General features: G+C 42.3%; 1 protein-coding gene and 1 long non-coding RNA gene across 9 annotated transcripts in view; both read right to left on the bottom strand.

Annotated features, from left to right (window-relative positions):
- PROX1 (prospero homeobox 1) overlaps nt 1-16,665 on the bottom strand; it is a 52,886-nt gene that overhangs the window by 29,164 nt on the left and 7,057 nt on the right. For 7 of the 8 annotated variants that reach the window (XM_086693613.1, XM_086693619.1, XM_086693614.1 and 4 more), the window contains 2 exons: nt 13,406-15,197; nt 6,054-6,161 (listed from right to left, as the gene is read on the bottom strand). In XM_086693613.1, coding sequence (XP_086549739.1) covers nt 6,054-6,161; nt 13,406-15,130 — 1,833 coding nt within the window. In that variant the 5' untranslated portion in view covers nt 15,131-15,197. Of the gene's footprint in view, nt 1-4,309; nt 4,448-6,053; nt 6,162-13,405; nt 15,198-16,665 lie in introns of all 8 variants that reach the window. The other variant, XM_086693620.1, reaches the window with a different exon arrangement.
- Nucleotides 8,199-13,398, bottom strand: LOC147572613 (uncharacterized). The gene is made up of 2 exons (XR_015245955.1): nt 13,024-13,398; nt 8,199-12,769 (listed from the first exon to the last, which is right to left on the bottom strand). It is a non-coding gene; the product is annotated as an uncharacterized LOC147572613 (long non-coding RNA).

Below are 16,665 nucleotides of genomic sequence, written 5' to 3'. Positions count from 1 at the left end.
CTTCTTATGGAAATTCATTCAAACCACAAAACCCTGGGAAGAGTTGTTACTTTCAAGTACAGCCTCCCCTGCTTTTCAAAAGTTCATGTTCCGCCATTTTGCTTTTACGAAAAGGCCTACCTTAGTGCCTGGTTTCGTTAACAGAAACAAATCCAAAGAGGATTTTTGCTTCTCAGAAAGAAAGCGAGAAGGGAAAATAGCATTCAGCATTGGTTTTGCAGCGAGCCATTATGGAGGCAGCACACACCCCCAGCAGCAAGAGTGGCTCCACCAAGCTCCTTCCCCAGGAACGAGGCTCAGCATCTCAGCATCAAGCCGCCATAGCTTTGAACTGTGTCTGTGAGCATCTGTGCTTTATTTGATTTATTTTGTGCATCTGTTATCGAGATGTGTCCTAGGGTATCAGAAAAGTCTAAGAGAGGTTATTTTTTGGGTCTGGGAATGCTCAACATTCCCCCCATATAAATTAATGGTAATTGCTTCTTTGCTTTATGCCATTTCGGCTTATGAAAAGTTTCATAGGAACGCTCTACTTTTGGATAGCGGGGGAAACCTGTACCAGAGATGGTGAGCCACGTGACTTCACCACCAGCATGATTTCTTTTTTTAATGAGAATTTGTGTCATCACATGACAGCCCCGTACAATGCTGGAAAACAGCTTTCGTGCAAAAGGGGAGGAAGCTGGCATTTGCTTATTTTTTGGCAAATGGGTGATCCCCATGGCCATCCAGCTCTGATTCCACTTTATGTTCGCACATGGCACTCACGTCCGGTCCTATCTGGTCAGACCGCCATGCCTGCTTGCACACTTCCCATGGCCAGCATCGGATAAGACCCACGCCCCTTTCCGTTGGCGTCTATGCCGTTTGGAAGGTGTGGTTAAGACGCAGTACGCAGATGGCATAGGCAGAAACTATATTGCGTTTTTTTTAAATGCCAAGTTACCATAACATGATTAGGCTTTACAACTTTGTTTACCAAGGTTCCCTGATGACCTTTTAAATGAAGATGTCTTCCTGGATTCACTGCAAATGATACCATTCTTATTGACAAACCTCTGTTCACGTAAAGGACAGATGCGTCTCAACTTGCCAAGTCAAAACCAATAAATCCATAGCTTTATATCAGGCGGGCTGACAGACAACCCCCTGCCTTTTGTCATTACAGGCATTCCCTTCCCGGGGCCCCCAGAAAAAGATGTACATTCATCAAAAATCAACAAAGACCACTTATCAAACACTGGCCATGAGAACATCCAGACTCCAACAGGATGACAGCGAAAGTGTGTATTGGGGCTGTAATTACTACACAGAAAGTTGTTCCTATACTAGCAAAGATAATAAATGAATGAAAATTTATGGCAGAGAATGGACATAACAAGGAAACAGAAGCAGGGAGACTGGTGTTTCTCCCAAAAGGCCAACTTGCATCATAATTGCCATGGAGTTGCAAGGGCCCTTACAGATAATTGACCAGAAAATGATTAAGTCATCAGCAAATCGCTTCTGCTTGCAAGAGTTCAAACATGTACTTAACCTATCCAAGAATTATATTTTCACTCTGTGTGTCTGCTCTGTCTCTATTCAGCCTTGCGGGGAACCCGATTAAAAAGACAACTGAAGGACCCCCCTTATCTGATCTTCTGGTTGCCGATTTCAATAGAACTTAAACCCATTACGATTTGCTGAACTTGGAGTTCTTTCCATTTTATCTCAGCAGTAAAATACACTGTCCAAATTTCCAGACACTGAGATAAGGACTACAGGCCCCCGTGACGGCTTACTGTTCCTTTTTAATTCTTTTAGAATAAGAAACAAAACATTACAAAATGATAGCAGGCTGTGCACTGGGGAATGAAAATTGCTTTGACATGGAGATTAGGCTTCTGCATTGTTACAAGACATTGTCTCCTATGGACAAGAGTACTGTAGAGGAAAAAAATAGAAGGGTGTTTTTTTTCTAGAATGGTCATGAATGACCTAATGGGGGAGGACAAAAAAGTAAGTGCACTTGCCATTATTTAGGAATGGGACATAAAGGGAGATTTAAAGCTTATTGTTAGAGAATGGAAATACCAGAGAGAAAGAATGGGCAAAAACAACAGACTCCCCCGACATAAGACAAGTGAAATGACCATCACAACAGCTTGAAGAACAGGGCTTCCCTCCACTAGAAGTGAACTGAAATTCGTTCTGTTTTAGTCGCTGGCGAAAAGCGAAGGCAGGCCCCCTCTTTTCCAGATATTCACGTTGGGGGAGAAAAAGTGTTAAACTTTAAAGAGTTAATTTCCCCCCCGGTTCCGTAGTGGCATACAAGAAAAGGATCAATTGTTCTATAAAGGAGACCTCTGTCGTGTGTTAATGTGTTACTGCAAAAACTAATCGCTACAATAAAGAGGCTGTGTTTCCACAGTGTGTGAGTCTCTGTGACTTTGATTAATGCTTCCCACGGGACATCTCAGCCTCAATATGGGCTGAAGAAACTTCCTAAATATTCAATGAGCATGGTCAAAAGATGTATAAAACAAATCAATCTGACACCTTAATCTGGCTAGGCAGCAGTTGACTCAAGGGGTGGAGGGAATGAGATACATCATTTAACACTGCCGGCGTGAAAAGCTGTGAGCGTCTGTTCTTCAAAGCTAAAATGGCACCGGATCTGTTGTCCTTAGTGGTCTAAGAGTTATTAGTTGATACATTAAAATCAGCACTCGGGAGCGCACAGGAAGATGGTGGGGCCCATTGCTCTCTGGCACGGTCTCTCCCATTTGCCCCTTTGCTCTTCCCAAAGGCTGGGCTTTTCGTCTGGCTAAATGTCATGGTGAGGGAGTGAAGTTGGAGTCCGTGAGAACGTGGAACTCTGTTTCGATTCTGACTCGAGGAACGAGACCAAGTCAGCCTTGGCTTCATCCTTCCTCTGTATCAGCCCTGTAGGACTCTCACCAAGCCAGCGTCTGAACTGTAGGAGGTTTTCCTCCACCTCTCTCTTTGCAAAGCAATTTAAAAGCATTCACCTAGCCTGCCCAAACGGAAGTCGCTAGTGGAGAGTGAAGCACTGTATCCATTCCTAAGGCAAAATGCAAGGGAGGGTGGATCACTCTGGCTGGGCTCACCTTCTGGAGCTGATCAGAGGATTCACTTGGTCTAGCGCGATCTTCCAACTGTGTCTTTGATGACACCTAGGCTGAGCTTCACTCATGACACAAAATATTTTCTACTGGTGTTGTTTCTTCTGTGTTTTTGTTTTTTCACTTGCGGAAGTAACTCCTGATCCCCATTTGAAATGCAATGACTTTTATGGTTTGGAAAGGCACATTTTGCTAGGATTAGGAATTTTCATCTAAGTAGATGAATGCAGCCACAATCAAGTGTAGGCTTGTGTGATTGTGACAAGTACTACTTGGTCCACAGACACATGAGCGTGTCTTTCTCAAGATGGGTGATGCTGAGTGTCACTTCCGATAACTCCTAAGGTGCTTCCTCTAATTTCTAGGGGGTCTCTTAATTCTGTAGCGGTTTTCTTGCATCTAAACTTTGTCATATATAGAGGAAACATCTAGTTATTTCAGTCTTGCAAATAAGAATGCACCTTTATGTGTCTATATCTAGAAATAGGTACGTGTGTGTATATATAGATACACATACACCTAACATAACATAATAATATCATATGACATCAAATCAAATTCTGGATTTTCCTTAATATTAAAAAATCCAAGAATGCTCTGCCATTGTTTTCCACAAAGTTTCTGGAACACCATGCCTAGAGTATCCTTCACTTTCTATGCATGCCTTTCCAATATCATCAGCATAAGGCCGGGGAATACAAATTCATTTATTACTAGCCAAAGAAAAAACATAATTAGCAAAGTTAAAAATGTATAATTCATTCCAAAAATAAAAGAGAAGTGACCTTTGGTGATTTTCTGCTATGCATTATATGCCCTACTGTTTCCCCTCCATTAGAGTGGATAATTGGGAATTAACTAGACTCAAGTATACTTTAACAGCCTTCTCTCCCAGTATGGATGGAGTATGGATAGAATCTATAATGTGAATATTAGTGCTTTTTTAAATAAAATATTCACCCCAGTATTTAATTGTTGTTTACATAGTGATTATTTGCAAAGCTGAATTACTAGTTGTATTCTAAAGGAATGGGAACAATTTCATGTCAGTTTACACTGCAGAGTATTTATAAAGATTACAGATTAACTACTACAGATTAATAATCTCCCCCATCCTTGCCCTTCTCCCACCCACCCCCCATACACACATGCTTGCGCGTGAGGAAGTTTCTAATATTTACATCTACTATTGGATAGTGTTGCTGGCTCAGAATGGCTGCTTTCCACCCTCCAGGTGGCTGCAATTCAATGGTAGGCAAGGGATCCCTATGTGTACAGTTTGTAAAGCTCTCTGGCCTCCTTGTGATACAAAGCGCTATCTAAATAACGTAAGGCATTGCCATTATTATATCACAACACTGCAGATCATTGCTCTAAGAAGAGTGGAGGAGGTAACATGGGCACCTACACACACACACACACACACACACACACACACACACACACGTGTGCAGTCACACTTTCTCCCTCTCCTCCATGTCCCCCTGTCCTCGAACTAGTGTTGAGAGGACCCCGTGACAGAAGTCTGCCGGGTTCCACTAGGCTCCGGAAGCTGTCTGGTCTTCAACCAGTTGACAAATTCCCTCCATGGTCTCTGTTTCAGATGGTCCCTCACAAAGTCCAGACCCTTTCCCTGGCCTGCTGTGTCGCTCAGCCTTTTCTGCGCTTTAAGGATCCTCAACCAGCCATTCAAGTTACTGCCTTTCTGTGCCTTCCCATCCAGCCCAGTCTGCTGGCCCCGAGTGGGGAGAAAACATGCCTTCCACTTAAGGAGCTCCGCCAGGGGAGGAGAAAGATAAAAGGCTGAAGTTGATACACAATTCAAAAGCTAACAGGAGGGAAAACAGAACTTTTCTTAGGAGGCCAAATAAAACATCAGCGAAGGAAACTAAAATGAGTTGGCCTGCAAAGGGGGCCGACGCAGCAAACTGGGCATCGGGCACAGAACACACCACGCGGAGGGAGCGGAGGAACAACAAGCGTGTTCTGGCAGCTCCTGAGTTCTCAGCGGCAGAAAGAAGAACTTGTACATATGGGGGGTGGGCAGCAGAGGGCGGGGAAAGCGCCCAACCCCAATAAACTAATCTCAGCTAATGTAATGTTTATCAAGTCCCTCAGATAATGATACCATGCGTGTCATTATCATCATCAAAACCCAATCTATGTTTTAAAAAGTTGCAGATGATTAACACAACATCAAGTTGTTGCAAACAATTACTTAAAACCCACACACAGACACAGACGCGCGCGCGCGCACACACACGCACACAGAACCAGGAGGTCCCCATATTCTGTAGAATGAGGGAGGCTGCAGCTGTAGGCCGACAGCTTTCATATCCTCATTTGAATAATGTGTCCTGAATCTGTCACTTTATTCATTCTCCTTATGCTCAGTGTACTCCACATCAACAACAAATTAAGTTGTAAATAAGAGACAATCATCACTTTTGTTTTTAAGCAGCTACTGCATAGAGAATTTCAATGTACGCTCCTTCCGACGGGGGAAAAGACGTGCTAGAGTTTGCTTTCATAAGCACAAATATGGGGAAACCAACAGAAACGAAAACAGAAACAGTTTACTGTTGCTCAGGGGAGGAGAAAAAAAAAAAACAACATTCTCTAAAGCACACCCATCCAGGACTAGCTGCGATTTCTTCCAAGGAGTTACTAAGACATATAAAGACAAGAGGCGAAGTTTCACGGGTCACAATGGAGACCCATGTGACTTCATACCAGTCTTTTGGTCGTAATGTAAGGGCGTCTTTGCCCAGTTCAGCTTTAGACGGAATTGCGAGAGCATTAAATCGATTCTAACACAGGTGTCTTCGTGAATTGTTTTCACACTCATCTCCATTAACTTCCAAGAGTTCAAATCACTACCACAGGCACAGAAATGGAAAAATTACTGGTGAAAAATGTCCTTACCTTTACATCGGAGAAGTACGTCTTCAGCATATTTGAGCTGGGATAACGGGTATAAAAGAACATGAGCTTTGCTTTTTTCAAGTGATTGGGTGACAATCCTTCCTGCATGTAGGATGCATTTGGTTAAGGAAAACATTTCTTTAAACACAAGCACCTACCACCCCCATCCCCCCCCCCCAAAAAAAAAAAAAAGAATCTGGAGGCCCATCACAAAGCTGTGGGAATTCTGAAAGGTACAAGGCACTGGCCACGGAATCCCTCACTACGTTGCTGCACTTGCTCAAAATGACCATTGTGTGTTAGCAAATGCCAAAGGTAATGGTGAGGATGCACAGTGTAGTTGCAGAATCTTGGCTGCTCCGTGGTGAGGATGGCAAAACATTGCCCTGTTGGAGGTCCTCACGCTACGTATATGTTCACTTGTTGCTAAGGAGACAAATGTACCCAACGTGTATCCTACAACTCTTATCGTGACAAGTTTTTTCCTTCTTCGCAATCGCAGTTCTGTTTGCTCTTCTCCCCACACTCTGCAGTTGACAGCAAATTATTATCCTAATGTGCGTGAAAATATAAAATGCATTATTTTGAACACTATTAGGCAAGCTTCACATTTTACCTTTTAGTGCTAATCTAATGGGGCATTTTGACTCACTTTCTTCCTATCTTACTATTATACCCTTTTAATTGTTTCCTTTTAAATAATAGCTAAAACTTGGGAGGGGTAGTTTTGGCACAGAGAGAGCAGGGAGGGGGTGTCGCTTTTGTTAAAGCAACGATCCAAAACCAAATACGATTTGCCTCTCCTGGATTTATAGTTAACTCCTTTGAGAGTGGCACAGTGGTTGGGGCTAACAAATCAATAAATGCGGGTTAGCAGATCAATAAATGGCCACTTACCCAAAATAAGAAGGCCTATTTATCTGGAAACATCATTACCTTTTAGATCTGTAAACAGCAGCAACTAAAACAGTTCCCAAGAGAATGTGAGGCTAACCATAACAATCCAGGCTTCCTGATTCTCCCCCAGATTCTTGGCACTCCTCAGCAGACTCGGAGCTGGGATGGCTCTGGTCACATCTGTGCCGCAGCCTGGCCCTGCCATTTCCTCAGCAAATTAATGGCTTTATAATTTATCAGAAATGAAGATGCACGTGGAGAAAATCAATGTGGTCCCCCACAAGGTCAATTAAGGGTCCTTCCTAGAAGCTTCTCTAAGGATTTTCTCTTAAAAGAGAGTCTGGGAAAAATAAGAAAAGAAAAGAAAATATGCACTTGTGTGTGTGTGTGTGTGTGTGTGTGTGCACGTGCGCGCACACACACACACGTTTTACTACCCAACAAAAATGCCACACCTTGTGAAAAAAAGGTCAAATAAAGACACATATTTAGGAAAAGTCAAGGTTTCTAAATGACCTCCATCAAGAACAGCGTGACCAATCTTAGGAAGACAGAGAAACCAGGAGGTGAGTAGAGAGGCATAATCAAATTAATACCGATAAGCTCTTGACTACTTATAACAGGGCGTTTAACCACCTATTCTGCAGAGGATTTGATCAATTAGCATCCCCTTTAACATCACACAATTTTTAAAAGATCACCTTGGTTTGCAAAGAGAAAAGTGAGATATTGTGCTTCCCCCTACCCTCGCCAGGAATAAACACTGAAGGAAGAAATTTTGATTTTATATCTGTACGCCAAAGCAGCTTAACCGAACTTGTGTTTTTGTTTCAGATCCTTAATGATCACAAAGACCATAATTTATGACTGACATACTTCTTGTGCCAAGGAAAGAGCTGAAAGGCCCTCCAGTAACCTCCATTAGACAGATAGACACGGCTAAAGGAACCCAGCGCACTTCAGGACCATCTGTCCAAATGGATAAGTGAAATAATAGTTGCAAGCTGTCTCCTATTGCCTCATGATAAGAGTTTTAGGCAAGTCCAAACTTCAGCAAACAGCCTCAGATCTGGGTTCTAATCTTTTCTAAAGACGGTGAGATTAAAAAACCACCTTGCACACTGCAATTATTCGCCGGGAGAAGTAACAGATTTTTAAAAATTTGGTTTCCTACAAAACAGACTGTTTTGCCGTGGTCCTCAGTGATAGAGCTACCAAAAACTCGCTGACACTTCCAATACACTTAAATGATGCTCAGAGGTATTCGTTCTTTTTATTTAAAAAAACAAAACAAAACAAACTCTCCATCTTATTTTGATCAGGACTTAGGGGCTTTTTATTTCATGAAAAAATTATTCTAATTTGGGTTTCTCAAGCCCGTTTTGCTTTGAAATGCTTCCTGTCAGTAATACTTAGAATTGATCAGTTGAAATGGAACACAGAATAAATCTGTATCTCTTGCTCATCGTGTAATTAAGATAAAATTCCCATAAAATATATGTTTCTAATAAACTATTAAAAATAGCTAATGAAACATTTAAAAGCCAACAGTTAGATAATCCTTTTTTTCCTCCTCAAAATAAATCTGAACTGACCAATTGGTTAATTTCCCTTTTAAGTGCTTGTGCTGAAAAGCAACTGTTCTTCCAAGAAAGCACTAGCTGTTTCCAGGATACTTACACACGCACAATGACTCATGATGGAATAGATTCAGTAAACATACAGCTGTACTGAACACGAGCTAAGCTCCATTCAAGGCCAGGAAAGAAAATGAGCACAAATAAATATTAAGGAGGTAAGGGGGGTGGGGGGAGGGGGATGGAACGCAAACCAGATCTGTCCCGGCAGCTCATGTGGCTTTGCCTCAATTCTCTTAGCCATAGCTTTGTGAAGACAGATGACATTCAATTCTATGTGTAATGCAAAATAGACAATAACTGCTGAAACTTGAGACAGCTGCCAGGTGTAAAAAAAAAAAAAAAAAAAAAAAAGAAGAAGAAGAAAGAAAGAGAAAAAGGAAAAGGGGGGAAGAAAAGATGATAAATCCATAAATTAATGAAAGACATCTGCTCAGGAATATAAAAGATCAGAGAAGGAGAGTACTGTGGCTGAACCTGAAGCGGTGTTCAAACAACCTGAGAATCTGAGTGTTGTCTGTTTACCAAGCACAGGATAACCTTACCTAAACAGCAGTGGCAGGGGAGGAACAGAGGCAGCGAAAAAAAGGCAAGTGCAAGAATATGTTGTGAAGGCTGGAGGAAGCGAATTCTTCCCGCCCCCCCCCCCCGCCCCCATGGAACCCTGAATTGTGGTTAGAGATTTTACAGGCTGCAGTGTTCCCACCAAATTGGATTGGGGCTCCTTACTTACATTTTCCAAAGTGCTCTGAAACCCAAAGAATTTTAGCTTTCTCTGTATGCTCTGATTTGTTGTTTCTAAGAGATTTTTCCCTTGAATGGGGAGAAAAGATCTAACCTGTCTCATTTAATGAAAGTGATAGAACAAATTGTTTCTCCATCAAGGGGATCAGCACATGAAGGTGTGTCATTTGTGGAAATTAAAAAAAATGTTGTTGACTTAATAATTTGGGTGGGGGTAGGAACCTAGAGTCTCTCAGTCTGAAAATAAATGTTTTCCCCATAGCTAATACAGCTAATAGAATTACTATGGCCCCACAAGACTTCTAAAAAGGTCTATGGATTATTTCACATTTTAGAAATTCATTTTTAATCCATGTTTCCCAGTTGGATTTTAGTTTCAAATTACCAATTTCCCTTTCTAAACTTTACGTATTTTAAACATTCTCCCTAAAAGTCAAGTAGGAAACACTGGCTGTCACAGAGAACAGACTCAGTTTCTTCACCTGCACATCTTAAGGGCTTCTAATACTCCTCTTGTCCTTTAATTGGGTGTATGCAAATGTCCGAGGCCTGAACAAGGCTATTTTTCTTGAGATGCAAAGAGGGTGAATGACGAGGAACATCATGAAGAAAAACAATTGGCTGGCTGTTTCTTTTGGAATTTGAATAAAACTTAATATTTGATTAAATAGATTCATTTGCAAAGATACTGAACACATTTTTTTATATCCAAGACGTGCGTGAGCTCCTGGAGCAGGTGCACGGACATTGAGTTTACTGTGCACACATTCACTATTGCCTTCCTATTAGAAAGGATAACGAGACAGTGCTTTTATATAGATTATATATGCTTAATGTGCTGAACCTAGAATGGATTTATCTGATAAGCTGGTATTCTTCATAGTTCTTATCTTGGCTACTTTGTTCAAAGACACAGATGATGCCCTTTGGGGTGTGAAAGAATCATTCCTTAAGCACTAAATCATTCATTTCTACTTGGAAAGCTATGGCTACAAATAAAAATATAATAATGACAATCGTAGAGGTATCATTTCATCCCATTTCTACTCATGTTATTGAATTTTTTCCTAGGAGTAACTGTACCACCTGAAACTGAAGTAGACACCACTCGCTATGATTCCCAGAGACGTCTTTAAACTAAAAGCTTGAGAATTTTGCCTACGACGCCATCAGATAAATCAAGGGAAGGACCCATTGCCGTTCCAGGATGGAGAGAGGAGAAAAGTGGATCCAGTCTCCCAACAAACACTCAGATCCTCACTGGCTTCAGAATCATGTGGATTATAGAAAGGGAAGCCAGCCCATCTTCTTCCTGAGAAATAATAATATATCAATGAGATAAATGGTTAAAAGTATGGCATAATCAAGGGGAAAGAAACAGGAAGAGGGTCAATGGCCAGAAGGTGGAAAATGTAATCATTAACTCCAACAAGAGGCCAAAATTATTTCGCTTCATGAAAGAAACAGTTCCAGGTGTAAGCAACGTTTCACACGAACACAGGTGTTTCCAAACCATCACTGTTCCACAGACTCTTACATTGGGAGGAGAGGGAAGTTATTCAGCTGAAGAAGCAACTATATTCTCGTTAAATCCTTTGATATGTATGGAAATAAAAGGAACTTCTTTCAATTCAAATCCTCTAAATTCCTCAGGGGATTTAGAGAGAGCATGAGACAATGAAAGTAGCCAACAGTTAAAGCAATCTAAAAGATTTCTTTCCTAGAAGACCCAACTTACTTATAAAAAAAAAGCACAGGCATAATTATCTGGTGACAATGAAAAGTCTAATACACACACACACACACACACACACACACACACACACACACACAAAACCCATAAACTGGTTAAAGAGTTTTTAGTCTGCACTTAGGGCACTTTGAAATCTGGTTTCAAATGTTCCTCAAAACAGGTATGTCCCTTCCTCTGCGTGTGTGTGTGTGTGTGTGTGTGTGTGTGTGTGTGTAGGAGACAGAGAGAGAGAGAGAGAGAGAGAGAGAGAGAGAGAGAGAAACAACCCACCATCACGACTACTGCCTTCAAACTGGAGACGTCTGAGAGCAACAGGGTCTAGCCCTGGACATCATCAGCCTTGTATGAGCCTCAGAAGATGCTCTTCCTGCCAAGGGTGAAAAACCATTCAAGACACTGCATCTTCTTCCTTCGCCTTTCTCATCACCAACACTACATTACAATCATTTTGACCAATGTTTATTGCCTGTTTATCACGAGCAAGGCATGGTGCCTGGCGCAGCTTTGGTTCATGGCTGGTAGATTTAAGTTCAGGTCTTTGAAAGGTAGAAGTTAAATTAGCAACCAAATCAAGACTTGATTTCTATTTATATGTCTAAGTCCTCAACATCTTTATGTTCCTTCCTCTCATGACATTATTCTCTTCTTCCTCACTATGGAAAGAGACTGTGTTTCACTGCCCTAAGTGGGTCTCATTATTTGTGGCTCTCATTCACCTTATCAAAAATCTCCACAACTCTTCTGAGAGCTGGTTTGAAGGACGGCCTTCACTACATAGGAAAAGGTATTTCCACCATAGCTGGGGCTTTGCACTTATGTGGCAGCCTCTGGAGTGGGCTTAGATACTAAAATGTCAATCTCTAGTCATCAGGACAATTGCTCAAAATCCTCAGTTTAGCAACAGCCAACTTAATTGCTAAATTTTATATCCATCTGGCAGTTTATTATAAAAGAAACACGCCTCTACGTGCCCCCAAATGCTATCATTTTACTACCCCTACCCCAAAACACCAACAACCACAAGATTTTTAAAAATTTACTGAAAGGACCGATGTACAGAGAGAAAGAAAAAAAGTCAGTTAAAAATAGCTGGAGTTCAGGAGGGGTCTAATAAAACCTGTAACTGGCATCTCTACCTAAAAGTCAGGTTCAAAATATAGAAGAGTCATAAAAAGAGCCATTTTTAAAGCCGAATACAGCTGAGTTTTATATTTAATTGTGCCCTCTCGCTTTCCAAAATAATTTGCTTTGTGTATGTTAGGACAAAAGATTTCTGTGTATGGCTGAACAGAGGTTAATCATGCATAGAGGCAGCTGCACCAAGATCCAAAGAACAGACCTTGGGTGAACGAGAGAGACCAATGCCGTCTGAATAAATCAGTACCTGTACATTTCCTTAAAGAACAAACAAACAAACAAACAAAAAGAACAACGACCCCCCCCCCACCACGTCTCACTTAAAGATTAAACAAAGAATCTAACTCCCCACCCATGTCCATTTTCTTCCCACTGAAGCCTCCCACCAGGAAAGTGCTCTTCATAAAATTTAATCAGGTCTTCTTTGCAGGGACCAGGGGCCTTGCAGAGGGTTTAAAGAGGGACAATTCTTCCTACGGAATCTTAGGGATCTCAAAACTGACTTTTCCCTCGACGCCATTATAAAACGTAAAACCTTTTTAAAAAACCTGATAGGGGCGCCTGGGTGGCGCAGTCGGTTAAGCGTCTGACTTCAGCCAGGTCACGATCTCGCGGTCCGTGAGTTCGAGCCCCGCGTCAGGCTCTGGGCTGATGGCTCAGAGCCTGGAGCCTGTTTCCGATTCTGTGTCTCCCTCTCTCTCTGCCCCTCCCCCGTTCAAGCTCTGTCTCTCTCTGTCCCAAAAATAAATAAACGTTGAAAAAAAAAAAAAAAACTGAAGATTTCTTTAAAAAAAAAAAAAACCTGATAGAATTCAACGTTACAATGAGATTTTTTTTTTTTGTCCATCTCTGAATCTACTCCTAAAGAAAAAAAAGTGTGTGTGTGTGGGGGGGGGGGATAATACTGGAACAGCAGAAAGAGCACAGTTGAAAAGGGACATATTAAATACCAGCTCTTCGAGGCAATTAACAACTTGCGAAAGTTGCAAAGATGTGGGTTTCCTGGGACGCTTTTGTGCAATCAGAAGTGTGTTGATAAAAGCCTATTACTCTGGATAATAGAGAAGATTGCGTTCTTAAGAAGATACTAATCTACATTATTCTATATATTGTGGAAACCTGACCTTGGGGGAAGCCTTGTTTTGTTCTGTTTTGTTTTCCTCCAGGGGAGAATAAAAGGATATTGCACTTCCCGAATAAGGTGAGATTTCGGACATGTCTTGAAGATCGCCACACTCGGACTTGATGAGCGACAGGGAGAGCCCTTCTGCGGTGCTGGGTGGGTGTGCTGGTGAACAAGGATGGTGGCTTAGATGGTGGGATGACATCTTCGTCCTCAGACTCGTTGTCTCCCTAGTTAAGTCTAAGGATTCAGGAGAGGCTCTGTCTTTTCCCGAGAAGGAGCCGGAGGGAGCACCTAACGGACTCTGAAATGGGTAGGCCATCAAGGGAAGGGGGAAGGGGTGGCGGAAGGTAGACGTGGTGAAGCCTGCGGTGGCAGAGAGAGGCGACTGGTGCAGGGGCTGGTGGTGGCCGCCGGCCGGGGGGCCGGAGGCGGACTGGTCGGATGAGTTTTTGCGGACAACCAGGGGCAGTGCTTCCGTCTGGTCTGTGGAACTGGGCATCTGCACGTTGCCGAAGGTGTCCAGGGGGTTCGGAATGATGACGTCGCCAAAGCACTGCAGGCGCTGGTTGGCGGTGTGGAAATTGTGGTTCTCCCCGTTGACCGCGAATCTGGCCTGGGGGATCTGGAGAGGCGGGAAGACCTGAGGAACCTGGCGGGAGGGTTTGGCTGAAAACACTTTGACCACCGTGTCCACCACTTGCGACATGGCAGTGTTCAGTTCCTGCTTCAAGGTCTCGGCCAAGTGCTTGCCTTCGGGTTGCAAGGGGTTCGGCCCGTGATCTCTTTCTTTGTTGTTGCCTTCTCGTTTCGGCTTGTTTTCAGCCAGCTCCTGCTCCCGGATCAGGGCCCGGGCCCGGTCAATGAACTGTCCTGGGTCTAGCTCGCACATCTCGTTGTCTGACCGCCCCACGGAGTCCTGGGCCCGGGCGTCCAGCATCTCCGAGCGCATGCTGTCTTCAGACAGGTTGCCATCTTCATCATTTTCGGAATCGGTGCTGTCATAGATTTGGTAGAACTTCTCCTGCAGCTGGCGCAGCTGCTTCTGCATGTCCTCCAGCTGCTGCTTCAGCTGTCGGCGCTCCTCTCGCTTCTGTTCTTTTCGGGCTGAAACCAGCTGCTGGAAACTCTGTTGCTGCTGCTGGGGCAGTTTCTGCTTGCGTTTGTTTTCTCTGTAACTTTCTCGGGGACTCACAGACTGCGGGGCCATCTCTCTTTCATTTTCATTGCCCCTTAATGCCACACTGGGGGAATGGCTCATACCCCGAATTATATTCTCAACCCGGGCGCGCTTCGCTCTCAGGTGCTCATCACATAAGCGATCCATATCAAACTGGCTCATAGTAGGCCTGCCAAAAGGGGAAAGACACTCTGGGGGGCTGTCTCTTGAAGAGTTGCTGCATATATCCTCCTGATGTACTTCGGAGCCTGTGCTAGAGAGGCCGCTGGCTTGGAAACTGGGCTCCGTGCCACCATTTTTGTTCATGTTATTTTTCAACAGCTGGGAAATTATGGTTGCTCCTGGAAAAGGCATCATGGCATCTTCATACGAGTTCGCCCTCTTCAGCAGCTTGCGGAGTACATTTGACTTTTCCCCATCTGCATGCTGCACCACTGAATACTCAACATCCTGCTCAGAACCTTGGGGATTCATGGCACTAAAAAACGTTGCTCTTGCCTTAGCAAAAAATGCAGATGCTGTCCCTACCGTCCTTTTCACTCCAATGTCAACTCTTCTCCTCTTGGTTTGCCGGCTTAAGAGGGCTGTGCTGTCATGGTCAGGCATCACTGGACAGTTATTGTGCCATCTTCAAAAGCTCGTCAGCTGGGCACAGCTCAAGAATCCCGGGACCCTGGCCAACAGAACAAAAGGACTGATGAATCATTTTCTTTAAATTTCTCCAAATTTCCTGACCTCAATCCTGAATCAAATGCAAAATGCATAGGCTCTGGGATTTATGGCACATTACAATTATTGCAATTTATTATGCACTCTGCTTGAAATGAAACATTTTTAAATATTTCTGCTCCACTGGTTTAAGATGGATTAAGATTAAAAAAAAAAAAAAGCAAAAACTGCTTAAGCACCAGTAATATGATTCTCTTTCACAAATGCCTAAAATGATACTGTTTATCTTCAGAAGAAACAGTAGATTATAAGAACACAGCCTCTGACAACCAATTGATTAAATTTTGGGCATTGAGATTCATATTACAAAAGAAGATGAAAGTGGTCTCTACTTAAGATATAAGGTTCAATTTTGAGGCTGTGTGAAATTTGGACGAAAAATTCCATTTCTGAATTAAAATTATTCTGGTTCTAATGCCATTAGAGAAACACTCGAAAGTACATGCAAATGCTCAACACGCCCCCTTTATTACTGAATTTTAAAATATTTCTGTCATATCTGAAATGGGAGGGAGAACACCCCCATCAGCACCTTTCCGATACAAATGGTCAATTTAACATTGAAATAAACGCACAGATATCCATTTTACAAGTCTGCTTATTTAGCATGGATGTGCATTTTTATTAGTAAAATCACATTGGAAAATGCGATCTATTGCTATATCTTAACGTAAGGGTGAGAATATTTATGAATTTTCATGATGTCCTTTTGATGACTTAAATGACCACAAAGTTGGACTCACTGTAAAGGAAGGAATTGCCACATTTTAGAAATCAGTATGGGGAACAATAAACTGAGTGAGGCAAGGATAAATGTATCTTGAGTATTAGTTCTCTTCTGTTAAAATCTGCCAAAATAATACTTCAAATGCCTAAAGAAACTTTAACACACACATCCTTTGTGAATCTTTTTTCTTATGCCAAATTCAAGGTGGGGGGAGACTAAAAGAAAGTAAATAAAGATGCAAAAGCATCAGTCAAATATATGAGAAAGAGAAACATCTTCTCTGCACATGAACTTCCATTGTTTCTTGAGGACACAATATTAAAAGAGAATATCCTTCCTTGCATTTTATGCAAGGCACCTGACATATTTTGTGACTTATTACCCAGTGATGCTAACCCCCAATTTTGTGTGCATGTAAGATGTCATATCTTTTTTGCTTACAATTAACGTTTTATGAAGAAAATGAAAATATTTTTTTCACACAGGGTTTATCTAATATTAAACTTCACGTTTGCTTAACAGAGCACATCTTCACAATAACAGGGTCTATTGCCAAAGGCAGCGTGCAGAGTGTTTGGAACGGTTCCCATCTCTTTCGGTTCACCTGTAAAAACATCTACGTGCTCCCTAGGACTGCATCTGTGGCTAGTTTTAAAGAATGACTATCCATGCAAATAGGCATAAT

The sequence above is a fragment of the Puma concolor genome, chromosome E4 (genome assembly GCF_028749965.1).
Source record: "Puma concolor isolate L17-30 chromosome E4, mPumCon1.1.hap2, whole genome shotgun sequence".
Lineage (NCBI taxonomy): Eukaryota > Metazoa > Chordata > Mammalia > Carnivora > Felidae > Puma > Puma concolor.
The sequence above is the reverse complement of the archived record's forward strand: the minus strand, read 5'-3'. Positions and strand labels throughout refer to the sequence as shown.